General features: G+C 51.3%; 4 protein-coding genes across 5 annotated transcripts; 2 read left to right on the top strand and 2 right to left on the bottom strand.

Annotated features, from left to right (window-relative positions):
- Positions 1 to 723: 723 nt before the first annotated feature.
- On the bottom strand, positions 724 to 3,650 carry LOC120662400 (serine/arginine repetitive matrix protein 1-like). Its single transcript, XM_039941553.1, has 7 exons — positions 3,621 to 3,650; positions 2,849 to 3,540; positions 1,993 to 2,764; positions 1,860 to 1,916; positions 1,433 to 1,772; positions 1,221 to 1,359; positions 724 to 736 (listed from the first exon to the last, which is right to left on the bottom strand). The coding sequence occupies exons 1-7, from the start codon at positions 3,648 to 3,650 to the stop codon at positions 724 to 726; spliced, it is 2,043 nt and encodes a 680-aa protein (XP_039797487.1).
- An 8,432-nt stretch (positions 3,651 to 12,082) lies between these two features.
- Positions 12,083 to 16,868, top strand: LOC120659789. Of its 2 annotated transcripts, XM_039938022.1 has the most exons (4): positions 12,083 to 12,362; positions 14,515 to 15,138; positions 15,627 to 15,802; positions 15,887 to 16,868. In XM_039938022.1, exons 1-4 carry the CDS (start codon positions 12,295 to 12,297, stop codon positions 16,483 to 16,485), a joined length of 1,467 nt encoding a protein of 488 aa, XP_039793956.1. In that variant the 5' UTR covers positions 12,083 to 12,294; the 3' UTR covers positions 16,486 to 16,868. The 2 variants fall into 2 exon arrangements, with proteins under 2 accessions (XP_039793956.1, XP_039793955.1); XM_039938021.1 differs by lacking the exon at positions 12,083 to 12,362 and having other exon boundaries at positions 12,369 to 15,138.
- A 734-nt stretch (positions 16,869 to 17,602) lies between these two features.
- LOC120659790 (dolichyl-diphosphooligosaccharide--protein glycosyltransferase 48 kDa subunit) lies at positions 17,603 to 22,074 on the top strand. The gene is made up of 13 exons (XM_039938023.1): positions 17,603 to 17,941; positions 18,361 to 18,497; positions 18,593 to 18,718; positions 19,262 to 19,315; positions 19,439 to 19,552; positions 19,693 to 19,748; positions 19,821 to 19,862; positions 20,530 to 20,605; positions 20,706 to 20,777; positions 20,855 to 20,980; positions 21,072 to 21,176; positions 21,294 to 21,377; positions 21,587 to 22,074. Exons 1-13 carry the CDS (start codon positions 17,677 to 17,679, stop codon positions 21,632 to 21,634), a joined length of 1,305 nt encoding a protein of 434 aa, XP_039793957.1. The 5' UTR covers positions 17,603 to 17,676; the 3' UTR covers positions 21,635 to 22,074.
- Positions 22,075 to 22,607: 533 nt separating this feature from the next.
- On the bottom strand, positions 22,608 to 25,752 carry LOC120659791 (probable galactinol--sucrose galactosyltransferase 2). Its single transcript, XM_039938024.1, has 5 exons — positions 25,588 to 25,752; positions 25,213 to 25,403; positions 24,652 to 25,128; positions 24,440 to 24,550; positions 22,608 to 24,352 (listed from the first exon to the last, which is right to left on the bottom strand). Exons 2-5 carry the CDS (start codon positions 25,401 to 25,403, stop codon positions 22,858 to 22,860), a joined length of 2,274 nt encoding a protein of 757 aa, XP_039793958.1. The 5' UTR covers positions 25,588 to 25,752; the 3' UTR covers positions 22,608 to 22,857.
- Between the last annotated feature and the right edge of the window lie 1,513 nt (positions 25,753 to 27,265).

The raw sequence follows: 27,265 nt of genomic DNA on the forward strand, positions 1-27,265 counted from the left end.
AAGAACCGCGGAACCAGCAAGCCCGCAAAGACTCGCTAGACCAAGTGGATGAGGCTCGAGATGTGGCGCTCCTGCACTCCGCATGTTATCAGCAATCCCTGCGAAGGTATCAAGCGCAGAGAGTTCGGCGCCGAGACCTCAACAAAGGGGACCTGGTGCTGAGACTTCGACAGGACAACAGGGGACGCCACAAGCTCTCACCGCCATGGGAAGGCCCATACATCATCGCTGAAGTGCTCAAGCCCGGCACGTACAAGCTGGCAAATGAGAACGGCGAAGTCTTCGCCAATGCCTGGAACATTCAGCAGCTACGTCGCTTCTACCCTTGAATTTCCAAGCCATTTGTACATAGTTTGTACTTATATCTAAAGTTTCCCAAAGCAATAAAGAGTATGCTTTACTTATTTATTTTTGGGAACTTTCTGAACCCTCAGGGGCTCGGATGCACACGAACACTGAGGTAGGCTCAGCTTTACCCTCGGCAAAGCCAAGCCTCCCTCGGGGGCTACTACGGGGGGGGGAACCCCTGAACGTCCCCGAAAACGCCAACGTTTTTTCGGAAAAATTTCCGTATCCAAGTTTCTCGTATACTTAGAAAGGTAGACGCAAGGCATAAATGACTAAGGAATGGGATTGATCGAGCCGCGGGACCGCCTACGCCTCCGGGATTCGGCATCCCCACTCGCCTCCCTACGCCTAAGCCGTTTGTGAACGTGAACTTCCTCACCGAAAAAATCTAAAATACATACGAGAACACAGAAGTAAAGTAGAAAAAACGAGAGCTCGAACGCATAAGGCCTCGATCGGCCACACTGTCAATATACAACAACTAGTTTTCTCGCTCAGAAATAGTTACAAAAAATACTAACTTATTTACATGGGCATCAAGGCCCAGACTCCCTACAGGTTGCCTCCCCCCCTGTGGATCTTCAACGGCGTCGAATTCGGATATGGGGGGGATGTCGTCCTCAAGCTTCTTGGCCAAGACGGCGGCAAACTCCTCGACGGCGGCGTCGGCGTCATCCATGGCAGCCGACGCGGCGTCCGCACTGATGCCGGATGCAACGACGTATCCCGACGACACCCTCTGGAGATCCATGTCGTAGTGCGTCGAGGCCACGGCGAGGGCCCATTGGACACCGAGGTGGAAGGTGCTTTTGATGTGCTCGGCCACCCGACCGCCTAGTGATTGAAGGCGGCTAGCCACCGAGCTACCAGACAAGGCCCCCTCCCCCTCGAGTTCCTTGCACACGGCCACGACAGCCTGCTCCAGGTCTGCGTACTCATCTTGTGCCGCTGTGAGCACGCCTTGGATAGCCTCCTTCGCCGCGGTCTCGTCCGCCACCGCTTTCCTCAGCTCTGAATGAGGAAATAAAAATAAGTCTCAAGCAAACTGAGGATCAACTTAAGCAAAGATCTCATATATACTCACCTGTGATGTCCCCTTGTGCCTTCTCCAGCCGAGCCAGCACGGTGTTCGCCTGCTCCTGGAGTGTGGACAAGAAGGCCTCCTTCTCCTTGACCGCAGCCTCTGCACTCCGAGCAGCCGCCTCTTGCTTCGCAAGGGTGGCATCCCTCTCAGTGAGGGTCGCGGAGAGCGTGGCGACGGTCGCCTTCTTGCGTTGAAGCTCGGCCTCCTTGCCTTGGAGCTCGGCCTCCTTCCGCTGTAGCTCGGCAGCCTGCGCCTCGACCTCCCGGGCCTTCCGCTCTACCGTAGCCATCTGGACGTCGCGCTCGTTGGCGGTCTGCGCCAGCTCCTCCTCTAGCGCACGCTGACGCACCCCAAGGTCAGTAACCATAGTGTTGACCTCGATCGTCCGAACAACCAAACTGGCATTGTGCTACCCAAGCCAGCGCACCTGGGAGTACAACCGGGCCAGCTCAGCGCTTTTGTTATGCAAGATTTCCCTCAGCCACTGCAAGTGGAGGAGCATGAGTGGAACACACAAAAACAGGATCCAAAGCAAGCAATTTCCAGGGGAAAGTACTTACCTTGCTGATAAGGAAATCCATCTTTTGATGGAGCTGGAAGGCGCGGCTGAGGGCGTCCTGGATCTGAGTGCCGACATCATACTGCGCCTTCCAGGCCTCCTCCTCCTCCTGCTTGTTACGAAGAATTCTCGAGGGGACCTCGGACTGAACGATCGCATAGTTGGCCCCATGACCGGGCCCCTCGGACGTCCCCGCGCCGAGGATCTCCTCGGAGGCCGAGATGAACTCGAAGATCCGGTTGGTGGAGCTGGTCGCAGTAGCTGGATCGATGTCCCTCGAATCCCCGTACTCATCGCTGCTCAGCGGCAGCTCCACCACCGGCGCCGTGTTCGACGGCGCCGTTTGCGTCGTCGCCGCTTCAGCAGCATCCTCGTCCCCGGCCCTTGTGGGCTCTGGGACGCGAGTCTCTTCGACCGCCGGCGCCCTTGGCGCTGATTCCACATTCGTGGCCCCCTCAACCACAGCCCTCGGGGGCGAGGGGGCAAGGGTCTCTCCCTCTCTTTGGCCGGCGGTGTGCTCCTGCGCCTCCTCACCAGCTTCTCCTCCAGCTTCCGGCTGGGCGGCGCTGCCTGCTCCGCCCTCGTCGGCTTCGACATCCAACCGGGCGGCGCGGCGCACCACCCCGGCTGGCCTCCTCCGCGGCATCGCGACCACCGCCTCGAGGGCCTGATCCCCTCCGCTCGTGGGTCGTGGTGCCAAATGCGGCGTCGCATGCGCCCCGGTCTTAAGGGCCTTGGTCGGCGCGAGCTGGGCCGGACGCTTGGTTGTGTTCCTGCGGCCGGACAAAGGGGAAGAAATGCCAAGATTAGTAGGGGCCGCGATATCAGATGAACAAAACGAAGTCGGGATCACTTACTCTGACAAGCAGCCCATGCTGCGTTTGCCCGTGCCGCTCCTCCGGGACCGCGGCACGCTAACACCTCCCGACGACTGACCCGAGGGCGTCGCCCTCGGATTGGACTGAAGCCTCGGGACCCCCCCCCCCCCCCCGCCACCAGAAGACGCCGCGGGCGCAGGTGTCTGCCTACCCGTCGCCGGCGAAGGCAACCTCTGCCCCGTCGCGGGCGTGGGCAACCTCCTACCCACTGCCGGCACAGGCAACCTCTGCCCCGTCGCGGGCGTGGGCGACCTCCTACCCGCTGCCGGCACGGGCGACCTCTGGCCCATCGTTGGCGTGGGCGACCTTCGCTCCCCTTGCCATCGCCTCGCCTCGCCCAGCGCCATCAGCGAGCCCTCGCCGCCAGCCCCTCGATGGGCCGGCGGGGGACTTGCGCTTTTCACCACCTCAAAGTCATCAGGCTCCGAGAAATCGACCCCGCAGGACGAGGAGTCCTTCTCCTCGGTGGACTCGGGCATGGGCGGCCACGGGGAACCCTCCATCCGTGCAATTTTGCACACCTTCTCGTGCTCCTCCTTCCTCTCCCTCTTCCTGGTGGCAGCCTCCTTCGTCGCGTCCTTCTTCTTCTTCACCGCCTCTCCGTGAAGGTGGTTGGCTTTGCGAGCCTCCGGAGTCGGGGGCTTCGAGATGTTGCCTCTGTGGCTCAGTCCCTGCGAACGCGACCAAATTAGGAGCAAGAAGTATGGGAAGGAACAGCGCAAAATTGACAACAATCGAAAACCAAACTCACCAGAGTGATGTACCCCTTCTTGGGGCGCATCTTGATCTTCTAGAGATCCCCGGAGTCGGAGGGGAAGTGCGCCACCGCGCTCCTTGCCCTCCGGGCTGCGGCATCGTGGGAGAGCAGCTCATTCGACGTACTCGAGCCCTCGACCGGGGCCTCGGGGGTAAGCTCGAAGATCGGCAGCCTCATCTCCATGAGAGGAATCACCCTCTGCTGATGGAAATTTGCAATGACGGCAGCCGCCATCAGCCCTTTCTTCGCCAGGTACTGCAGCGCGTTGGTAAACACTTCGAGCCTGGCCTGCTGCTTTGGGGGCGATACCCCCCAATTCCACTTTTTCGGCCTCTCCCGGAGCACCTTGTTGGTGAACGTCGGGAGCCGCTGGTCGTCGTTGCGCAGGTAGAACCACCCTCGGGTCCACCCGGCGTTGTTCGTGATTATCTTGCAGGGGATGTATAGGTTCGCCCGCTGCGTGCGCACGTGGAGCATGAGACCACCGGCGTGGGCGTATCTCTTCGGCTGGCCCAGGACGTTGTCGATGTAGAGCTCGCCGCGGAACAGGTGGATCCACAGATCCCAGTGCGCCTCTATCCTCAGGTAACCCTCACATAGGGCGACGAAGACCGCCGCCTGCGAGATGGAATTGGGGCCGAAGTTGTCCAGCTCCACCCCGTAGTAGTCACAAAGCGCGAGGATGAACCTGCCGACGGGGACTCCGAACCCCCGCTCATGGAGCCGCATGAGGCTCACGATGTAGCCGCTTGAGGGATTCGGCTCAATCTCCTCCGGCCGCGGAGGGATCCGCACCGGCCACGACGGATTGGTGTTCAGCGGCAGGAGCCTCTCGGCGACCAGTCCCTCCAAGACCGCCTCGGTGGCGGAGGATCTCACCCACGGCAGCAGCTCCTCGATTTGCGCCATCGCTTCGAATCGGCGGGGAGCACGGGAAACAAGCTTAAAAGATGGCTAAGGTGCACTCTCTCCGCTTCTTCTTCCTCCTCTCGCTCTTGGCTCTGGGCTCTGGATGCAGGGGAGGCGGAGAAGGCAGGGGAGGCGAGAGCAAAATGGCCAGGTGAGCCCAATCGATTCCCCCTCCCTCACTTTTATCCACCACAACAGGCGGATTCACCACCGCGGCCCCAAATTTACCGCATTGAATGCAGTAGGTTTTCGCTGCCGCCGACAACCGGGCCCCACAACCGCAGAGGCTCCCACGCGCGCACTCAGCAATAATTACGGTGCGGTAACTGAAGGGATGCGGCGGGACTGTAGCGTCGTCCCATCCGCCAGCCACTGCCCATGCCTCTCCGCCTATCCGAGGCAACCGCCTGAAAAGGCGCGCCCGCACCGCACCACGCGTACTGGGCCACATCACCCACGATCGGCGGGAGACCCGCGCACAACCGGCAACTCCACCCCGTTTAGCGAACCGTTACGGGATATTCCCTCCGGGGATTCCTTACCATCGAAGGAATTCGATTCCGAAGCCTTACTGATCAGGGGTTCGAAGCCTGGCCCGTCGAGGGTTCGATAGGCGCGCCAGATCGCCAAAGTCAGGGACTGCATGGGCGTGCCATCCAAGCTACCCTCGAACACAGAGTTCGAGACGTCCCACGCAGTGTTCGAGGCCAGTCGAGGGTGCCTAGCAGGGGTATCCCATCGAGGGAGAGCATCGAGCCCTTGGACCCTATCGAATGGGTCCGAGCCCGCCTAGCGAACCTTTGCGAGTGCTTTATGCGACGTGTCCCCAGACCGCAAGCCGACCCTTATCGAACGGGGCACGGACATCCACTTGAACCACCCGATAATAGCTCACGGAAGCAGCCATGGCTCGCTGCCCGGGCATGGATAGCATGGCGCGCTTCACCCCTCCTCCCTGCGTGTAACACCCGGTTTACAAAAGGACATAAACCGAGCAATCATATACGTGCCAGGATCAAGTCACACATATATACAACAGAATGAATAGTATATCACAGCACATATCATGTAAAAGATATAATAAAGCGAGTACGAATGTTATTTATTACATAAATGACAAAATGTCTGATACAAAGTATGCGGAAGCATAAAACAGATACGGAACTCTCAGAAGCTGGGCGCCATAGGGACGTCGACTGGGAGATGACCGCCTAGAAGTCCTCGTACTCCTGGTAGCTCCTCCGATAGCTCGTAGTCTACTCGCGATCTCAAGGCCGAACAATCATCGAAAACATACACATATATGCAAACAAAAGCAAATACTAAGAAATAGTACACCAATACATCAAAACAGCATATAAAACTGAGCTAAAGCTATTCTACGCGTCACAATGATCACGTGAGCGCAAAAACCACTTAAAACGGAGCTAAAATGTGCAAACTAGGCTTAAAACAAGGTCCAGGGGCTAAACTGTGAGAAAAACTGAACTTCCAGGGGTCAGCGCAAAAACCAGGGACTAAAACATAATTAACGGATAGATCCATGGGCTAACGAGCAAAAACGCACGGGCTAGACTGCGGGCGCTATTTCTGGAAAGCTCAGGGGTCTAAACATTAAAAACAGGACCTATCTGGAATTACTTTTGAACTAACGTGGACTGCGGGTTGATTCCCAAAAAGTCCAGGGGCTCTTTAACAAAACAGCCAGGTCGAACCAGTATCTAAGGATGCTGGCCGTCGGATCTGGATCTGGCGGTTCGGGTTTGATGCGATTTCGATCTAATCAGGGGCGTCGGCTTCAGATCGGACGGATAGGATCCGTTCTCGTGGAGGGCGGCAGCGCAGGTCGCCGGAACAGGGGTTCCGTGGCGGGGCTTCGCCGGAGTTGGCCGAACTCGGCCTTCCCGGGGTCAACTTGATCGGGGTTTGGGTCAGGGAGGATCAGCGCGTCATGCGTAAACCTCCTGGGCCAAAAGCGGGGCGAGGAGAGGTCCTGAACGCCGGGCGCGAATGCGGCGGTGGCTCTGCGCGATGGAGCTCGCCGACGCAGCGTGTTCGGGCTGTTTCTGTGCCGGGTCAGGGGTGCAAAAGGTGCGCAAAGCTCCTGCAAGGCAAGCGCAAGCTAACGCGAGGATCAGGCGGGACCGCGGGGGTCTGCAGCGAGTTCGCCATGACAAACTGCGGCGCCGGCGGCGGCGAGCGCCGTTCCGGCCTCTGCAGGGGTCTACGGGCGTGCTAACCTAGCGAAAAAGGACAAGGGGGCGGCACTGGTGCTTACAAAGTGCTCGAGGTGGGGCGGGGCTGTCAGCGAGGCGCGGCGAGCGCTAGCGAGCGCGCGGGCTGCTTCGCGTGGGCTGAGCGGGAAGCTGGGCCGCGGACGTGGTTTGCTGGGCCAGTTGATCGCTGGGCCACGCTGAAGGAAAGAGGAGAAAGGTAGACCGGGCCGGTCTGGTGGCTTGGGCTGGTTTCGGGTTTACTGTTCTTACTATTTCTCTTCTCCTTTTTTTTCAAACTAACTCAAACTAATTTGAATTCAAATGAAATTTGAATTCAAACCCTAAGCACTCAACCAAATAAAACTTATGCACCAGCATGAATGCACCAACAAGTTCAAACCTAGAAAAATTTTAATTACTTATGAAAAAAATTAATTTAAATGCAAGACTAAGCATATAAAACCTTAGAAAATTAAATAAAGCCAATTAAATTTATTATTAAATACTGAAATTTAAATTAGGGTGTTACACTGCGGAAGGGCGACGAGGGTCGTAACAAAAAGTCGAGGGTCCCCTGAACGCCTTCACTCAGGACAGGGCTCAGGGGCTCCTCGCGCACCGCGGCTCAAGCTGCACCCTCGAATGAATCAGCTACCGTCGATTGTGAAATCCCACGTGTTTAACGAACCTCCCACGCTTACACGTGCCTGCCAGATTGTTCAACAAAATCGCGGGCCGCTGTACTAGCACGAAAAACACCAAGGCCGGCTAAAAGGAACGCCGAGGTCGGCTGAAAGGAAGCTGGGCAGTCACCCCGATCAATCAACCATGCAGGGCGACGTTTATAGCTCTTGGACGAGTGCAAGCACTCCTCCAAGGCCTCGGGGGCTACACCCGCGGGGGCGCCGACGCGCCCCCACGGAGGAAACTTCACACATTCGAGGATCGAAATTCTCCGCAGACCAGCTCGAACGCCCCCATCAGCACGACGGCGGCATCCCCAGCGGCAACGCCATGGTGCTCGAGACGGCTATGATCTGCATAGACAACTAAGAGTGGCCTCGCCACCACTTCTCCAATGACGAACCCCGACCTTGGACTAGTCTCCTCCGACAATACTCGCCGGAGCACCGTCACACCCCCACCGGGCAAACTAAGATCCCCACGGTCAGCACCCGAGTCGCGCCCTCGAGGGATCAAGCCTCTGCAGGGCGGATGCTCATCCCTACAAAGGCTCGGGGGCTACTGTCGGGTACCGTGATCAGGGGCACCCTAATCATGGGACTAAATCGCCCTTAAAACACAAAACACATGTCGGGCAATCGGGCCCACGAATGCCTATAGTCTCCCCCCCTCCCCCGCGTTCCGAAGGAAAGGAAAGGACTCAAAGAAGCCAAATCCACGGCCCATCCGAACCCCCTCGAACCCGGGGGGCAATCTCCGCCTCGCTCGAGGGCTCCCCGCCGAGACCCTCGGCAGCATCCTGCATCTCCGCCTCGCTCGAGGGTAGAGAGCCTACCTTCGGGGAAGCGGGTCGACTCCACCTCGCTCGAGGCCATCCGCTCACTCGTCCGCCGTACGGAGGCATTAAATACTAACAACTCCGCCACAGCGCCCGGGTCAGACGGCGTCAGGCCACCACTCCACACAGTGGCTGTGACCGGGGTCCTATCCACCAACTCCGGTCACAGCTCAGCCATCCCCGGCGCTGTGGCGCCACTGTGGGAACCTGCGACGCACTGTGCGAACGTGCGCGGCGCTGCTCCTTCCACTGTGTTGCCTACTCCATGTACCTCCTCTGCTGCAGGCCCCTCGAATGGCATGGGCACGACCCTCGGGCGCGCCTCGAGCCTTGACCAGATCAAGACCCCCGCTTGCAGTTCCCTCGGAACGCCGCCACATCGAGCGCAGTGGGAGGTACCCTCTACAGGAGCCACCATGCCGCCCGCTGGACCTGCCAGGACGCCGGCGTGATCTCCGCAAGACCAAGGACGATGCCCAGGACGACCGCCACGCCCGACGTCTCACTCTCCAGTGCGGCACAATGTACTTTCTATAGTAGTCGGCCACTGCACGCCCCCGATTCTGGGAGGAATGACGACTTCTCCCCCCTGTACATGTACACCGCCCCTCCTTATGTCTATAAAAGGGGGAGGCGGGCTCAGCTCATCGGATCTAACCTCAAACACTCGGCACGACTCGCAAAATACACAACCGTTCTCCTGAGCCCCAATATTGGCACTTGCCTCAATCATTTAGCATAGACTTGGGAGTTTCCCTCCCTCTCTCGCCTCGCTTGTACCCCCTATTACAGGCACCCCCCGTGCGAAACAGTACAGTGCACTCGCACACCCTTGCTGGATGTACGGTCCCGCGGCCGGAACCAGAATAAATCTGTGCGTTCCTGTGTTATCTTTCGCATCAACCATCCAGAGTGAGGGATCACGCAGCATCGTACTAATTGGTGTCGGACCGCCGGGTCAGGACACCGACACACGTGGAGGCAGGGCCAGGCCGGTCGGCCCTACTCTGCAACCTCTGGTGTCCAGCTTTCACGTGAAGATCAAGCACCGTCTCCACTGTTGTTTACAACCGGCGCTACCTGAATTAACCGTCGAGAACCGACCTTGGCACACTATAAATAGGACCCCCTCACCTCACTTGTAACACACACTTTTGGAGCTTGAGTGCCTCATAGTTTCAGTTTTATCCTTAGTAGAATAGGGAGAGTTTGAGGTGAGAGTTTTGGCGGAAATAGGGCTAAAGGGACGGAGTCGAGTTCTCTCAACCTTACCCCATCTTGTACCCATCTCAGGAGAATCTTATAATCAAGTAAGTTTTCCTCGGTTATCTTTAGTTTCTCGCTAGTTTATTTTTTACTTAAGTTATTTGTCTCTTTGATTTGCAGGATCCCTTGTCTGTGTGGATAGCAAGTTCTATCCATTTGGGATTTCTTCCTGCCTTAGCTCGAGGCGGAAGTCAGTAACTCGATAGTTAGGCGTGGTGCTTAGACTTGGTTAGTTATCTTGGGTTGTGTTCCACCCCACGGTACCGCAGTGGTAGGCGGCAAAGTGGTGACAGCCTTGCCCGTCCCTAGTAGTCCACCACGTTCGGTGCTTTCATAGCAGTAGTTGCTGAAGGAACGTTGGGCCCCCTCTCTGAGCCCTTCTCTTATGCCGCTGAAGCAGATCAAGTTAGTAGCTTTCCAAGTTATCTTAGTAATTAGAATTCTATCTGGAGATAAGCCCTCTACCCTCGTACCTCTGCTCCTTAGTTGGTCCGGCTGAATCGTTCCAGACTACTAGTCGAAGTTTATCGTTCCTTGGATTTGATATCCCAGGCTTACTCACCTGGTGCAAGCTACAATCGGTCTCTGTGCGCTTGTGGAGTAATTTGTTGGGCTAAAGAGTGCCAACAGTCGTCTGACAAGACATAGTATCTTTTCACAATTTCACCGCACGTAACTAGACGCTTTTGTTTGTAGATATAATCTATGAAAGATGATCAGTTGGGTGCTCTACTATTATACTAAATTACCGATAGGCGGATTTACGCAACGTACCCATCGAGCTTCCATCGTAGATAAACTCATTTTGGGCACACCCACAGGTCGGGTCTACTAGATGGAAGAGTTTATATTCCTTCAATTAAGGAATTTTCTGTTGCAACTGGACTCGATAACTCCTCTAACAAAATCTCTAGGCTGCACGATGTATGACACGTGTATGTACGAGATAGCTCGGCATGGTCAAGAGCAACTCTATACTAATGGTACGTTGTCTGAATTTTTTTAAGAAAAAACACCTCATCTCGGTGGAAGGTATAGTTATTCATATAAGTTTTAGTAGAATGAAACAATTCTTCGTCAATTAACGAATAATATAATTATTACGGAGGATGAAAGTAATGATACATCGACCTATTTTGTCTTCCTTCAAACCGACTAAAAAATATGAGAAGCGAGATGATGATGGATCGCCCTATTCTTCATGCCAAATAGTATCCCATAAACCTCATCGGGTACACCGAATTTAAAAGTTAAATAAAAGTCGTGTTTTTCTGCTTTGCCAGTAGTTCTCCGCGTTATGAGTACGGAATTGGTCTTGAAAAAAAAGGCAAAATCTGCTAGGGGACCCCTTCAAAAATAGTTTTTGTCACAAACCACTAAAAAATGATGTCTTTGCTCCATGACACTGTACAAGTGTGGTCATTTGCTGTTGGACACTATACCTATTATTATATCTAAATCTAATATAAAGCTACATGAATTGACTGTTTTACCCATGCTCAACTGTACTCCGTAGTTTACTACTGCCGAACGAATCGCAATCGGACACCAGTCCAAAATGAATCGGCCAACTCGCTACTACGTTCTATCGATTTGGCAGCGCCCCCTCCCATCGGACACCGGCTGCTTCAGGCGGCGCTCGCTCCCCGCGGCGGCGGCGCCAATATGCGGTCGTTGCTCCCACGCTCGGCGGCGGAGCCCACTCAAGGCGGCCGCACGCTCGCACCCTCTCCTGCGTCGGAGCCTGCTCCCTTCTCTGTTTTTCTTCTCCACCGAACCAACAAGAAATCAATGGCAGCAACCGCATGTCCTTTCACCGAGCAAATCCAAACAAACATTTGTGTGACATGAGCAAATCCAAGAAAATATTATTTTGCTCATTTTCTTCCAAACCTCAGCTGCGTGGCCTGCAATTCCACCTCGTCAAGTACCAAATCCACCTCACTGGTTGCATCTTCCCCCAAATCTGAGCAAGTCGCCACTCTTTTCTTCCCTGCTTCCACGCCACCAACAGCCGCAAGCCACCCTCACTCATGCAGCTGCATAGCACCAGCGGGAGCTCGACTTTGCTGTGCAAGGATGCATAGGAGGGAGTCTGCGAGCAGTGGGAGGGAGCAGCTGGTCCGCCTGGACGCGACGGAGCAGACGACGGGCATACAGGCAGGGGTATATTGTCCTTTACATTTGTTTGGTGATTTATTTGAGTAGAAAATACTATTATATGAGTTATAATGTCCAACAGCAAATGACCACACTTGTATAGTATCTTAGAACAAAGACATTATTTTTTAGTGCCTTGTGGCAAAAACCATCTTCGAATGGTGTCCCATAGGCCATAGCCAATTTTGCCAAAAGAAAAAAACATCTCCTCGTTTTGAAAAACAAAAAACATCTCCTCGTGTTTTAATCTTCAGCTATCGTATTATCAAATTCTAACCTCCAGTAATAAATCTACAAGTCCTAGTTTAACTTTATCCAAAACATAAAATAAAACCAGAAAATAAAATCAGGAAAAGGACAGATCCTCACGGGCGAACGAGGGTCACCACCTTGTGCTTGCCGTGTTCGGTGTTCGTGCAGCGCTGTCCCCCCGCTGCGTCTTCTCCTCCCCCTCTCCCACTCCACTCCGCCCTGCCTCGCCCGATTCAGCTCTGCAGCTCAAAGCGGCAGCCCGACCCAAGGAGAAGGAACGGAGGAGCTAGCCGGGAGAAGAAGCGCGCCGCCGCTCGAGCTCATCCACCCCGCCGGCCGACCGATGGCCGCCATGAGGCACAGGGCGCGGTCCTCCCCCACCTCCCCGCTCACCCCGTCCTCCAGCGCCAGGTGATGAATCGACCTCCTCGTTGGGAAAAGCCCAGCCTTTTTCTCCTTCCTGTCCTGCCGGGGTGCTTCGCTTCCGAGATTTCTGGGTTTCAGGATTTCGTTTCATGTTTCGCGTCGTGCGAGTTTGTTTGAACTTTTGTAAGTGGCAATGTTCAGCGGAGCTGGCGGAGCGCGGTGGGATCTTGAAATTCGTGCCTCAGTTCTTTTGGGAGCTTTGGGTTCTTCTGAATCAGTTGCTGCTGCTGCTTGGATACGCAGACGCTGTCTCATCAGCAGCAGGAACGAGCTCCGGAATGTTACCGTTCAGATTCTTGAGTTACATTTGTCCGAGTAGCATCAGCGAAGTTTTTTTTTTCTTTTTGAGATCGAGTAGCATCAGCAAAGTTGCAACTGAAAAAAAAGGGGTAGACGAGGACAAAAGATGCGTGTGAAGCATGAACAAGTCAGCCATAGTTTCTAGTATTTCGCTTTCCCTTCAAGATAAGTATCCATCAGCGAGATCCCGGAGCCCTGTGCGTCCATTGACCGGCGTGGCCCCCATGGAACATAGTGATCTCAGCACCAAGTTGCTTGCTGCGCGTGCACTTGGGCGTTGACATGTTCCCCACTATTTCTCACCTTTTCTCGGTGGGCAAGAAAAAGGAAGCTAGCCCCACTTGCTGGCGCAATTTCAGATAGGGGAAAAAGGTTTTAAGGATATGATGCGCACTTCAGATAGTCTCTGGGATTAAATATTTTAGGGTTTTTTTAGCATCAGGTTGTTGACTTGTTGTTGAGTGGATACCCACTTTCTTTTGGGTCTTGTGATTTCTGTTGTTCCATTAACCTTTCTTTTTTACACAGGGGATAGAGGATATTTCCCTTTTCTTTGGGAATGTCAATTCCAAAAATCTCACTGCTCAGGCTTCTTCATTCCTTGAAAATGTTGTGTGCTTTGGCCTATCTTTCATCCCCCCCCCCCCCCCCCCCCCCCCCCTTGAGGGAATAGTTGGGAATCCTTCTGATTAATATATTGGAGATAATGGCGTAATGATATGTAGGTTATTTACAGGTTCAAAAGTAAAAAATTATGAAAAAAAAGTGCTTGGCCCAATCACCAAATTGAGGACAATATCCATGTTTTTCCATATGGGTAACTGTGAAAAATTCAAGATTGAACTTTTTTTTTGTCACACTGAATTGTAACGATCATGATCGCCATTCCAGGTTGCATGGTTAGCATAGCATGGCTACCCATTTAGCTAGATTTTTAGCATTTCCAATCTCATATGTCATCTACTGAATTGGAGCGTAAGTGGCGTTAAGCAGCCTTAAAATTTTAATCTGCAGGAAATCCAGTCACCTGGCCTTATTCAACCTACTATGTACAATAACGGCCCTAGTTGCATTATTGTGTAAGGTACATGTATTAACACTAAGATAGTACCACTATAAATGTGTTAATAATTGACAACCTACCCTGTCCAAAAGAAAAGTACGGCACAAGCCTCAGTTTACTGGAACTATTAATTGGTTGTTAATAAGTGTACAATGCTAACTACTCATCTAACATGACATAATATGCACCAAACAAGTTTTAGTTAGCCCCTAAAAGTTTTAAATGAACAGGACATTTCTTTATAACACAATTTTTCTCCCATTGAGGCAACTGTAACAAAATCAAAATTACAAGGAGATTTCTGACAAGTTAACTGTGTGAGCCATATCTTGTAATCACAAGCAAAATATGCAGTAATGAATAGCTCCCCTCATGTTGGAGTTATCCATTTCTAGTGTTACATTCTGGGGCAATGCCAAGGAACAGAAATTCCTGATACTCTATTGTCATGGTAAGAGTGTTTAATAAGAAACAAGATGGTTTAGGTTGATAGATGCTGAGAAAATTTAGCCACATTGTCATCTCCGAACAGAATTTTATGTTCGTACAAACTCTTGTCGCACACAATGAGTAGTCAGTACTGTTAAAACATTTGAATTTAGTTGAATGACAGAAGATTTGGAATAAGCTAGTCGTTCTTATCATGTGCCACCATTTTCTGTCTTGCATCCAAGCAAGAATATGCAACAATTCTGAACTGTCCAAGAGAGTTTACTTTCTATTATCTAGAGTAACCCTGCTTTTTCCGTGTGTGTGTGTGTTTTTTTCTTGCAGAACAAAGAAGATACTTGGTTTCTCTGTATCTCTCATCCTCATCAATCTGGCTTCAATCATGGAGCGTGCTGATGAGAATCTCCTTCCAGCAGTTTACAAGGAAGTCAGTGCAGCCTTCAACGCTGGTCCTACTGATCTGGGATACCTCACGTTTCTAATGAACTTTCTGAAGTCAATAGCATCTCCCTTGGCAGGTATCCTTGCTCTTCATTATGACCGGCCCACGGTGCTCGCAATCGGGACCGTTTTCTGGGCCTTATCAACAGGGGCTGTTGGTGTTAGCCAGCATTTTGGGCAGGTTGCATTCTGGAGAGCTGTAAACGGCCTTGGGCTTGCCATTGTAATACCAGCGCTCCAGTCATTCATTGCTGATAGCTACAAAGATGGTACACGTGGCGCAGGATTTGGTTTGTTAAGCCTCATCGGTGCTGTAGGTGGTATAGGTGGTAGCATTTTGGCAACAATCATGGCTGGGAAAGACTACTGGGGATTCCCAGGATGGCGTGTTGCATTTATGATGGTCGCACTTGTCAGCTTGATAATTGGAATTCTTGTGTACTTATATGCAACTGATCCAAGAAGGATACCTGGCAATCATCTTCTTGATGATGACGATTATGAGAGGTATGCCATTTTTTTTAATCTCACCTCGTTATGAGCTTCATTAATCAGCACACTACTAGCCAAACCAAAGTTTAAGAGGGAAGAATTTTATGGCTGTACCAAGTGGCATTTTGATGTATATATTATCCTGATTCTGCCAGATAGTGCCCTCATATTTTTTGTGTAGGAATTTTTTTAATGGGATTGATTCTATTGATGCATACATGTTTCATTACTTTGTCCCTTTTCAGCCTGAACTCCTATCTTGTACGGCTACACCCTACACTGATGTAGCCATGTAGAATACCAATTTATTTTCTTTTATCTATTCAGTGTTATATTGCATTGAGGCACTTTTCGGTATGTTGTTGAATATGCAATAGACCTCTTCTTCACCAATGAAACTGTATAGTAGGCTAGAAGCCAGAGTTGAACAAATAATTGGGAATTGGGACAGCACTATACATGAATGTATATGAACATAACATCATTATATCCTCATCTTCCAGGTTTCATTTGTCTAGCAAAGATGTTCTTCCTCCGCCTTCTATCTGGAGGGACTCTTGGGTGGCAACAAGATCTGTTATGAAAGTGAAGACCTTCCAGATCATTGTCCTGCAAGGGATAATTGGCTCATTGCCATGGACTGCCATAGTTTTCTTCACAATGTGGTTTGAACTCATTGGTAGGTTAAAGGCCTTAAGCATTTCAACAGAAATTGATAACAATGCTCTTCAAATAAAGTCTGACCAGCCTTGAATCCTCTTAGGTTTCGATAATAACAGTTCAGCAGCGCTGAACAGCCTATTCGCAATCGGGTGTGCCAGTGGAGCGTTTATTGGAGGGGTGATAGCAGACTGCCTGTCAAAGCACTTCCCAGATTCGGCACGCGTAATTTGTGCCCAGTTCAGTGCCTTCATGGGCATCCCATTCTCATGGATCCTCCTCACAGTCATCCCCCAGTCAGTCGACTACTGGTATGCCTTCGCCGTCACCCTCTTCTTCATGGGCATCACAATAAGTTGGTGCGCCACTTCTGCGAACAACCCCATGTTTGCGGAGGTGGTCCCTCCCAAGCACCGCACCATGATCTACGCCTTCGACCGTGCATTCGAAGGCTCTTTTGCCTCCCTAGCCGCCCCTGCCGTGGGCCTGGTCACAGAGAAGATATATGGCTACGATGCCAAGACCGTGAACCTTGCGAACGGATCCGCGGAAGGGGCGTATGCGCTCTCGAGGGGGCTGCTGACGATGATGATTGTGCCTTTCGGTGTCTGCGTCCTGTTCTACAGCCCCCTGTACCTTGTGTTCAAGCGCGACAGAGAGAACGCGAAACTGTCCAGCTTCAAGGAGCAGGAGCTAGTGTGATGATGTGAATGTGCTGTCCTGTTCAGCATTCGGCACCTCTTGCGCTGTGCAACAGAGAAAATGTGGAGCAAGCCTTCTTCAGTCTGATTGAAGACAAAACCCGTCCTTCCAGTGCCGATTGTGCATCCAACAAGGCATTTTGTGTGGCTACCTGGTCATTAGAGAGCTGGAGGGAAGTTAAAGGAAGATCTCGTTGTGACTTTAACTGAGCATTCAAGCTCCCACTTGTGCTGGCCGGCACACTTTTTTTGTTTCTTTTCTTTTTGCTTTTTGTAAACCTGAACCATAGAGACAAGCTGATGTGACTTAATGGCTTGCTGCTAGTTTAACAGATTCACAAATCTCTTATCTGATCAAGGAGACCAATCCAGCTTCCATACTTAGCACAACCTTGCTTCTGTTGATTCTGAAAGCAGTGCTAGCAGTATGGTTTCGTGAGTCTCCCTAATGCATTGTGGTATTTTAGTCTATGTTCATCTACATCTTCAGCTCATTAGTTCCAACAAAATTTTGGGCACCTTTTACAACACTAATTAGAAGTATTAAATATAAATTAATTATAAACTAATTACACGGATGGACGGGAATTCGCGAGGCGAATCTATTAAACCTAATTAATCCATCGTTAGATATTGTTTACTATAGCACGATATTATCTAATCATTACATAATTAGGTTTATTAGATTCGTCTCGCAATTTCGCTCGAGGGTTATGGAATGGGATTTGTCAGTTATGTGGTTAGTGGTCAAATACTGTGGTGCAGGAAAATTTTTAGGAACTAAACAGGGTCGGTATGATAGGATGTCGCAAAATTCAATATCTGTATGGCTCACTGTATTTTTTTCGCTTCCTTTTTATGGAAAAAAAACTACATTAAACTCAAAGTTTAGTTCGATGTATAAGTTGATCCATCATCGTCTTACTCATATTTTCCCAGGAAAATCACTGAATTATTAGGGGGGGAAAACCTTTCCCCAACAAATAAAGAGAGAAAAATCACTGAGTTCGTGTCAGCAAAGCTCGAGCTCGATCCAAGCCATTCGATTCCGATCCAACGGCCGGGCTGGCTCCCTCCCTCTCCACCTCGGCACCTATAGCCTCCTCTCCTTTGGGCGGGTGAGTCTTGGTCTCCGTCGCTGCTGGGCTGCGCCACTCCAAACCCAACAAAACCCCGCGAGATCTGCGCAGCAATGGCGCCGCCGCGGCACCTCCTGCTCCTCCTCCTCGCCCTCGCCGCCGCGGCCGCGGCCGCCGAGGAGGGGCCCCGCGGGCGCCGCCTGCTGGTCCTCCTGGACGACCTGGCCGTGCGGTCCTCGCACTCGGCCTTCTTCGCCTCGCTCCAGGCGCGCGGCTTCGATCTCGACTTCCGCCTCGCCGACGACCCCAAGCTCTCGCTCCACCGCTACGGCCAGTACCTCTACGACGGCCTCGTGCTCTTCGCCCCCTCCACCCCGCGTAATCGCTCGCTCCCTCCCCCTTCTCTCTAGCCTCTCGGAGATCCGATCCGTGGTGTTGGGTGGTCCTGGTGGTAGATTCGATGGGACTAGTGAAGGTTTGGGGTGCGGAGTCCGTCATTTACCTGACCTGATCCGCGCCCGTGGAGCGTTTTTCCAGTGGAATTCTGTGATCCGCTGTGGAAAGTTGCAGCTACTGGGATTCCGGATGTAGGATTTTGTGCCACTGCATGATCTACAGCATAAGTTTCATTTCAAATATGTCTGAATTCACTTAGTCTAGTTGAAAAGATGGGATCCAAGTGCTAGTTGTGTTTGATTAGACTAGCTGCATATGCCTTGAACCCTGCCAAATGATGTGAGGATACTTGATTCGGCCCTATTAATTAGTGTCTAACTGCAGCCTTTGTCCGATGGCAGGTTTTGGTGGGTCAGTGGACCAGAATGCAGTTCTCGAGTTTATCGATGCTGGCCATGATATGATCCTGGCGGCAGATTCATCTGCCTCTGATCTTATCCGTGGCATTGCGACAGAGTGTGGGGTTGATTTTGATGAGGCAAGTTGTTTCTGACTTATGTGGATGTCTGGCTGATGCCTTGGCTTATTCATCCCTACGATTCCAACAACTCGAGTTTTGATTTATTTTTTCAGGATCCAGAGGCAATGGTTATTGACCACATCAATTATGCTGTCACGGATGTTGATGGTGATCACACCTTGATTGCCGGTGATGATCTCATCCAGTCGGATGTGATACTTGGGTCCAAAAAGATTGAGGTTAGCCTAGATGCAAAATTCTACTTTCAAACTTTAGGCCTTGACATGCTAACTGGATTAAACAATAGTTAATCAACTGAAAACTAAATTTTGTGCATGGTTATATCATCATGGTATTTATGTTTTTAGTATTTACGATTAGCAGACCTTTTGTTCATAAACCCAACCTTGTCAGCCATGCTGCTGAAACATTGTTAGTATAAGTGAGCCCACATTATGCCTTCACATTGCTGTTCCATACTTCTGTGGCACATTTATATTTGGCCCAAGTTACTATACTGAATCTTTCCATGGTTAACCAATTTGTAGTATTAGCTAAGATACTTATATCTGGACTGTTCCTATTTATGAGTAAGTTACTTTCATATCTGCAGTTCTTTAGAAGCTAGAATAACCTTAGCTATAATAACAATTCTTAACATTGGATGTTGATAAGGATATGGTGTAAACTTGCCACATGCTATTGCTTATGGCTTCCTTTTGCATTCTTGGCTGTGTTACATGCATTTTTCTTCCATTGAAATTTTTCCTCCATTTTTCTAGGCTCCTGTATTGTTTCGAGGAATTGGACACACAGCTAATCCATCAAACAGCTTGGTAAGTAATCTAAATCCTATACACTGATTTGCATGTTCGTAACCATATTTTATTGCTGTAGAGCATCAACATTTTATGGTTTTGTTATAACCCTTTGTTCTTCCCTGACTTGGCTTTTCCTAGGTTCTGAAAATCCTATCTGCCTCTCCATCAGCATATTCAGCAAACCCAAAGACTAAGTTGGCATCTCCTCCATCTCTCACTGGATCAGCTATATCACTGGTTTCTGTTATGCAGGTACCTTTTACTTGCTTATTAGTATTAGTGGGCTAGTCATTCCATTGTTAATTCATATGCGATAATGCCTGTTAGGTTTGTCAGCACCCATGCATTTCCATCGTATGCCTCTAACAAGTTTTTTTTCTGTCTTCTTGCAGGCAAGAAATAACGCTCGGGTGCTGATATCCGGATCACTCGATCTGTTTAGCAACCGGTATGCTACATATACGCCAAAGTAGTTTCTTCTGGTTTTCCATAAAGTTCTTATGTTATTCTTTTTATTCAGGTTCCTAAAGTCTGGTGTTCAAAAAGCTGGTAGCAAGAAGAGGTTAGTTTATTTCTGAAGCTTTCATTGAGACTTTAGATTTCAGCTAAAAAGTTTCAAGATCTTTTATATGCTATTTCTTTTAATTAATGCTTCAATCCTTTCTCAGGGAAACATCAATGCATCATATGAGTGTTAGAAAATATTTGCCTGTCTAAGGCCTATTTTAAAGTGAAATTTGAAGTTTTTATCTTGTAATTAACGAGGCAGCAGAACACTTTGAGGAACTTTTGTTCTTTGGTTATCTTCTGTATTAAGCAGCTTACTGGTTGGATTGACCAACGTATTTAATCATCCGGCCTATTACTTATATATTCATAGGCTGGCCCTAGATTGTGAAGTTTGGAGTGTGATTATTTAGCTTTATGTTAATGCTTTTACCTTGGGAAGAAGGTCGATGGACAAATCAGTTTAATGCACTACTTAATAAAGGGGTAAAACTGTAACTGAGGTACTTTATGCCATGTTAAAGGATCTTTGGGCACTATAAACTGCTCTGGGCTGTTGGCCTGTTGCATAGGTTGAGAATAAACTTAGTGATTATTGGATATATGCAAATTATAGTACTGCATATCCTGGAATGGATATATAGCGTCTCTTGTATTTTTTTATGTGCTTCTGTTTGGAAATCATTCATTACAAGCTCATTCTAGCTTTCATATATGTACAGGCATGACAGAGCTGGAAATGAGCAATTTGTGACAGAGACAAGCAAATGGGTTTTCCATGAGAGGGGCCATCTAAAGGTTATATGTTGCCTTACTTCGCAAGCTTCCCCATCTTATATTTCTTAGTGGGTGGGTGTTTTGCAAATGAAACTAACCTTTGTCATGTTCAATTTCACAGGCAATTAATGTCAAGCATCACAAGGTTGGGGAGACAAATGAGCCTGGCATGTACCGCATTAATGATGACCTGGTAACTTTTTTTACTTGATGGGTATCAACTATTGAGCAGGTAAAGTTAAATGTGCTAATACAAATTTTATCCTCAAGGAATACTCTGTTGAGATCTATGAATGGTCTGGAACAAGCTGGAAGCCATATATTGCTGATGATGTTCAACTTCAGTTTTTCATGATGAGTCCTTATGTTTTGAAAACTATGTCGACTGACAAGAAGGTGTGCACAATTACAAACCTGTTATGCATTAAAGATCAATTGTGAGATTAGCAGATTGTTGTGGCTAAACTATCATGTTCTCCTTATGTAGGGTTTATATTCAACGTCATTCAAAGTTCCTGATGTTTATGGAGTTTTCCAGTTCAAAGTTGAGTACCAAAGGCTGGGATATACTGGTCTGTCTTTTACAAAGCAGGTTAGTCTCGTGACATGCTTTCCTTTCTTCGGTGGATCCATTACTCTTAATCAAACCACATCCACGGTATAGTCATTTTTTGTGATGATAATCTGTTTTTTTTTCCTTCTGCTGCAGATTCCAGTACGCCCTTACAGGCACAATGAGTATGAGAGATTCATAACATCAGCATACCCATACTACACTGCCTCATTTTCAACCGTAAGATCTGCTTCAATATGTTCTGGAGCAGACGCAATGAAATTTGCTTTGCATCTTTTACATCTTTCATGTCTAGATGAGTGAAAGTCACATAGGCTGCATGTGTATAACTTTCCAAGTCTTGTTTACTTAACTGGGTAATTCAAATGCACGTAGGTTCTGGATTAGCTCCATGCGTCATCTCTTACATAATTTCTTCCTCATTGCAGATGGGAGCTTTCTTCATATTCTCGTTTGTGTACCTGTACCACAAATAGAGAGCCCACTGGATGCTGACGCGACCTTGATCCGCGGCACCAATCGGGTGCTAAGAGCCAAGTGTTACCCAGTGCAATTTTTATGGAACCATATTTTTGTAGTGCCAACTTAGATAACATTTGATGACTGTGGTCGTGCTCATGAAAAGCTTGTTCGTGCTAGGATGTTTGATCCCCTCTTTTTCCTTGACTGTTTCTGATCAGCACTTGTGAAAACTTTTACAGCCTATATAGAATTGAAATGACGACAAAGATGTAGCGAGTCTGAAAGTACTCCATGCCCCGATTGTTTGGCTCTTGCTCTGATCCGAGTTGTGTATTGTGTCCCCGGACGTGGAATAGTTAGTTTGTGCTTGTGAGCTTGTACTGTTATTCTTGCTCCTGAATTATGCGTGGGATGTGGAAAACTTAGATCCCACTAAGATTAAATTGGAATGTTATCTCAAATTCTTGGTCCCGGGTTGTTGGTTGCACTTGTTGGAGGGAGAATGCGAGATTCATTGGTCTCAGAGACATGAAAATTTCATCTAGTCTCAATAGAAAGTGCTGAGACGTCTAAGTGGAGGGTGTAAATCGCAGGAGGTCCTCTTGCAAGTCGGTTTCCTCTTCTCAAAACGTTCAATCTCCCAACTCTTTGCTGTCTCACCTGGCTGTCTTTGTACTGCATTTGTTCCCGATTTGATCCTCCACCTGGTAAAAGGGTACCAAACTGGAGAAATGCAAGAGCTTATGCAATTGCCATTGGCCATTTGGCCCCATGGTGCCTAAGGTTTGAGATGGGCAATCCCGCTCCCCCACCCCAAATGCTATGTTGCCAAGCAGAGATGGGCATTCTTTTCGGATTCGCTCCGCCTTGCAACATTTCTGCGCATTGTCATTTCCTTGGTGGATGATCCTCCAGTTTGTATTGAAGATGTCTCGGTTCATAGTTTTAATGGATCAATATGCATCGCACTCGTGCACTCGGAGATCATATTGAAGGAGCGCCATCCTTTATTATACCCAGTATAGTACAATACAACATCCATATCACAGGGTACACCGTACAACATAACATAGTGGCATAGCAAAGCATACAACTCTCCCGTCTCCCCAGTCCCCACACTGATGATCATACAACAAGGCACATCACAATCACCCTCATCTCTCCCCCAATCTCCCGTGGACATCACCAATGGCAAAGCCGCGAAGATCCGACGAGCATCCGGCGTCACCGTCTCGGCCTACACCGTGATCTCCAGCGTCCACCGGTACAGCTCCTGCTCCGGCACGGGCAGGTCGACGGTGACGAGCCCCGTGTCCGCGTCGTAGCCGAACTCCACCTCCGCCGAGTCCAGCGCGCACCTCGCCGGCCGCCGCGAGCAGTAGGCGCCGAACCGGCCGCACCCGCGCACCCTCATCGCCGCCACGGTCACCGTGGCGCCGGCTGTCACCTCGCAGTCCTCGACGGCGCCGCCGGCGTTGAACATGTCGAGCAGTCCGACGGGCGCGAACGCGACGCCGGCGGCCCGGCGGAGCGGGCAGACGTGGAACACCTCGTACTCGAGCGGGCCGAGCGTCACGGGCAGCGCGGCGCCGCGGGGCAGCCGGACGAGCTCCCCCGCCCGGTGCGCGTACACCACGGCCTCGCCGTCCCACCCGTCGCCGGCGACGCGCGCGATGGCGTCGACGTCGCCCGCGCGCACGGCGCCCGTGAGCGCCCCGGGCGCCGCGTCGTGCACGCGCGTCCGCTTGGCGACGCGGCACCACCCGGCGCCCTGGCAGTTGAAGGCGCCCACAACGCCGCCGCACCGGTTCACGTTCCAGACCTTGAGCAGGCTGGCGCCGTCGCGCGCCGGGTCGGAGAAGAGGCAGTCGCGCGTGGGGCGGCCGGGCAGCCGCGCGCGGAGCACGGAGCCGTCGGGGAGGACGAGCCTCCTCAGCACCCCGAAGTCGTGGCTCCCCGGCTTGTCGCTGACGTAGATCGGGCAGCCGCCGATCGCCCTCGCCGCGCCGTGGTACTCCGCCGCCGGGTGCAAGCTCTGGAACATGTCCCAGTCGGGCTGCATGAACTCGCCGAGGAAGACGGTGTTGTAGGCGACGGAGACGACGTGGACGGTGTGCGACGCCGGGTCGCGCGGGTAGAAGTCGTCAGAGGCGCGCACGACGGCGGTCTGCCGCGCGCTGTAGAGCATGTCGGTGTTGTGGCACATGCACGAGATGCAGCCGTTGTCCGGGAAGCTCCGCGCCACGGAGGCCTCGAGCGCGCGGTGGTAGGCGCGGGTGATGGCGACGCGGCCGCCGTAGTCGGCGCCCACCGTCTCGATGATGTTCTGCACGTCCACCTTGACGCCGTCGACGCCGCAGGAGGCCAGGTACGCGTGGAGCTCGCCGTAGAAGTCCCGGGCGCGGCGCGGGGGCACGAGCCCGAGCCCGAGCACCGACAGCGAGTCCATCACGATGTCCGGCTGGTTGCCGGTGACCCCCGGCGACTGCACCGGGTACGCCAGCGACGGCTCGTAGCGCTCCATCCCCGTGCCCGGCGACGGCGCCACGCCGCCCCAGTACCCCGCCATGGCGTGCCACACGTACACCTGCTTCACGCCGTGGGCGTCCTTGGTCTCCCGGACCAGCTGCTTCAGCCCGCCCGCCGCCGGCTCGCCGTCGCCGCCGTCGCCGTCGGCGGGCTTGGCCTGGAACTTGGTGTTCTCCTTGATCCCCGTCAGCCTGCTCGCGAACCTGCACGCACGCCACGGTCAGGATTCAGAGGAACGGGCGGCGGTGGAAGAACGGACGCAATCGCAATGCTGGAAGAACGGGACGTACTGCGCGCCCTCCTGGACGGCGACGCTGGGGTCGGGCTTGTCCTCGGCGGCGATCTGCTGCCAGCCGTCGTCGATGACGAGGAACCGCGGCGGCGCGCCGCCCTTGGCCAGGCTGCAGGAGCAGGGGAGGAGGATTCATTCATTACGAGGACAAGAGCAGAGCAGGTGGAGGAGGAATCTTGCCGGGGAATTGGGGAACAGAACAGGCATTACCTCTGGAGGCCGTGCTTGACGCCGTCGGCGGTGACGTCGGTGTAGAAGGCGTCCCAGGTGCACCAGCCGAACCAGTCGAGGAACGACGGCAGCTTCTTCCTCTCCCGGTGGTGGAACGTCTGCAGGTGCTTCTCCACCGCCCTGACGGCGGCGGCTATGGCGTCGAAGGGGTTGTCGCCGGCGTGGAGGTACACCATGTGCGCGCCCTGGTCGGTCTGCACCGCCTTGTCGCCGCTCTCGACGCAGATCTGCAGCTCGTCCCGGTCGTTCCCCTGCAGCGCCGCCCGGAACTGCCCCTCCAGCAGCGGCAGCATCACCAGGTACACCGGGCCAGCGCCGGCGGCGGCGTCGTCGGCGGAGGCCGGCACCTCGACGAGCATGAACTGGGTCTCGAGCGGGACGTCGCGGCCGGAGACACCCATCCGCTGCGTCATCCACCACAGCTTGAACCGGAACAGGCACAGGAACCGGCAGTCCCTGCATTGGCACAAATTTCATCTCTCTGCTTTCATCTCGTCACCAAATCGAACTGAAATGCAGAGATGGATCACTGCCACTCACCGCAGCGTGCCGAAGGTAAAGACGTGGTGGCTCTTGGCCTCGCCGGCGTGGGCGCCGACGAAGGCCCCCTCGACGAGCCCGGCCCCGGCCGCGTGCGCCGCCGACACGTTGTCCGGCACGCCGGTGAGCACCGTGCGGCCGCACACCGCCAGCCTCCCGTCGCTCACCGTGATGACCGGAGTCACCGTCATCTTCGCAAACGCAATGCAATGCAGAGAAAGGACGAATCAATCACGGATCATATCCGAGTACTAATTAAGATCTACTGTAAACGATGGTTACAGTAATTTTCACATGGTAATCACAGGATTACGCAAGTTAAACACTGTAAATGCCAGTAATTAAGACAGAAAAGATGCAGGGGAGGAGGCGTACCTTGCTTGATGAAGTTTGAGATGAAGAAAAAAAAGCAACGAAGATGGTGAAGCAGAGTGTTTGCTTCCGCGTGAGGAGGGTAATTAGGTTAGTGGTAAAACACGTAATTTTAACTATAGGACCTCCTGATGCAGGAGGACGATGATGGCGGGAGGGAGGAGGAGGCGAGGGGGAGGGGTTTGTATACCCGGGCGCGGGGGGGCAGGGGAGGGGTGACGTGGCGGGTGAGTTTACCGCTGCTGACGTCATGGTATAGCGGAGCGGGGAAACGAAACGGTCAAAGGGATACCACACTGTTTGTGCATGGTATGGTCCATCCAGTTTACCGCTGCTAGAGTTTCCTTCCCTTGCAAGGGAGGGGAAAAGATTTGTGTAGATGTCATTTCATGTCGGTTGCCTGCCGTATTCATACATATACATGTAACCTCGTGTCGATTAACCGGAATATCTTGGTACATTCTTCGTTAAATATACTTTTATAGTATATTTATTTGGTGCTATAAATATTTGTAATTTTTTCTGTAATTTTGGTCAAACATAAAAATAGTTTACTCTCTAAATCAAATATATATCTTTCTGAGAAAACCACATATCAATTCTTGTATGGAAAACTCTTATACATTAGATGGACTAAAATTAATTGACTGGCTGACGATGGATTGAAATTGGCTGGCTTGCATACTCCCAAAACACCATTCCTTTTCTTTTGGACGGTGAGGGTGGCGTTCCAAAACTGGGATGCTGCTTGTGCGTAGGTGACGGCTAGGTTCCGCTGGTTCTTGAATTCTTTCAGATGAAGACACGGGGAAAACGGAAAGTAGCTAGCTAGCCAGGCTACTGCTGCATTCCCCAGGCGCCAAGTTGATATTGCTGACGTCCTGATTGACGATTGCTTTATATTTTTCCGTTTTTTCCTTTTCTAGTCTTCATCTTTGATCGATCTGGTCACGGTGGCGACGAGTATGCCAGCAGTATATGCTAGTATTACCGATCCATGGCATTCTTCGTTTCTAATTAAGCCAATGTTTATTTGTGTGATGAAGCTAGCTTTCGAGAGATTTGCGCGCGTGTTTGTGAGCGAGCTGGAGGATCGGATGATGTTGCTTGGAGGCCTTTGCCTCCTCGTCCCGGATGATGAATCCATTTACAAAAAGATCTGACGCGGCAAGGTTTAGGGACAGCCGAGCAAGGATCAACAACGTTGACTATATCAATGTTGTCGTTGCTGATGGATTATTGAGGATGAAATGAATGCATGCCAATCAGCAACTTGCAACTCAATCATCATCCTCTCATCTCATCATTCTAGAGGGCTTCAACTTGAGTTTATTATCTCCATCTTTACGCAGGATCACACTATATTTATTATTTTTTAGTCTGAAGTAGTACGTGCGTGCAAGTTAATTGAACGAGCTAGCTTCTAGGGCATGCATGCAAATTTGATTGGAATTTGATAGGTTTAAGTTAGCTAGTTTACCACAGTTTGTCGTCATCATCATCTTCTTACATACCATGATCAGTGAGGTGTCTTAGCTTCTTAGTTGCGTATTCCCTTCAACCCCCCCCCCCCCCCCCCAACACACCAAAAAAAAACAACTCTCGCACCTTGAGCAGTCAAACAATTTCAAATTTGACCAAATTTATACAAAAATTATTATTAACACTTGTGTTTCCAATT

Source organism: Panicum virgatum, chromosome 2N (assembly GCF_016808335.1).
Source record: "Panicum virgatum strain AP13 chromosome 2N, P.virgatum_v5, whole genome shotgun sequence".
Lineage (NCBI taxonomy): Eukaryota > Viridiplantae > Streptophyta > Magnoliopsida > Poales > Poaceae > Panicum > Panicum virgatum.

Bases quoted from the DNA above. Each gene is read 5' to 3' on its own strand.
- LOC120662400 (XM_039941553.1), bottom strand. From the start codon at position 3,650: ATGCGCCCCAAGAAGGGGTACATCACTCTG. The intron at 3,541-3,620 runs GTGAGTTTGGTT...TCGCGTTCGCAG, and splicing joins AGAAGGGGTACATCACTCTG to GGACTGAGCCACAGAGGCAA. The intron at 1,917-1,992 runs GTAAGTACTTTC...CTCCACTTGCAG, and splicing joins TGGATTTCCTTATCAGCAAG to TGGCTGAGGGAAATCTTGCA.
- LOC120659789 (XM_039938021.1), top strand. From the start codon at position 14,384: ATGTGCCACCATTTTCTGTCTTGCATCCAAGCAAGAATATGCAACAAT. The intron at 15,139-15,626 runs GTATGCCATTTT...CTCATCTTCCAG, and splicing joins GATGATGACGATTATGAGAG to GTTTCATTTGTCTAGCAAAG. The intron at 15,803-15,886 runs GTAGGTTAAAGG...GAATCCTCTTAG, and splicing joins AATGTGGTTTGAACTCATTG to GTTTCGATAATAACAGTTCA.
- LOC120659791 (XM_039938024.1), bottom strand. From the start codon at position 25,403: ATGACGGTGACTCCGGTCATCACGGTGAGCGACGGGAGGCTGGCGGTG. The intron at 25,129-25,212 runs GTGAGTGGCAGT...GTGCCAATGCAG, and splicing joins TTTACCTTCGGCACGCTGCG to GGACTGCCGGTTCCTGTGCC. The intron at 24,353-24,439 runs GTACGTCCCGTT...GCGTGCGTGCAG, and splicing joins GCCGTCCAGGAGGGCGCGCA to GTTCGCGAGCAGGCTGACGG.
- LOC120659790 (XM_039938023.1), top strand. From the start codon at position 17,677: ATGGCGCCGCCGCGGCACCTCCTGCTCCTCCTCCTCGCCCTCGCCGCC. The intron at 19,316-19,438 runs GTAAGTAATCTA...GGCTTTTCCTAG, and splicing joins CTAATCCATCAAACAGCTTG to GTTCTGAAAATCCTATCTGC. The intron at 19,749-19,820 runs GTATGCTACATA...CTTTTTATTCAG, and splicing joins CTCGATCTGTTTAGCAACCG to GTTCCTAAAGTCTGGTGTTC.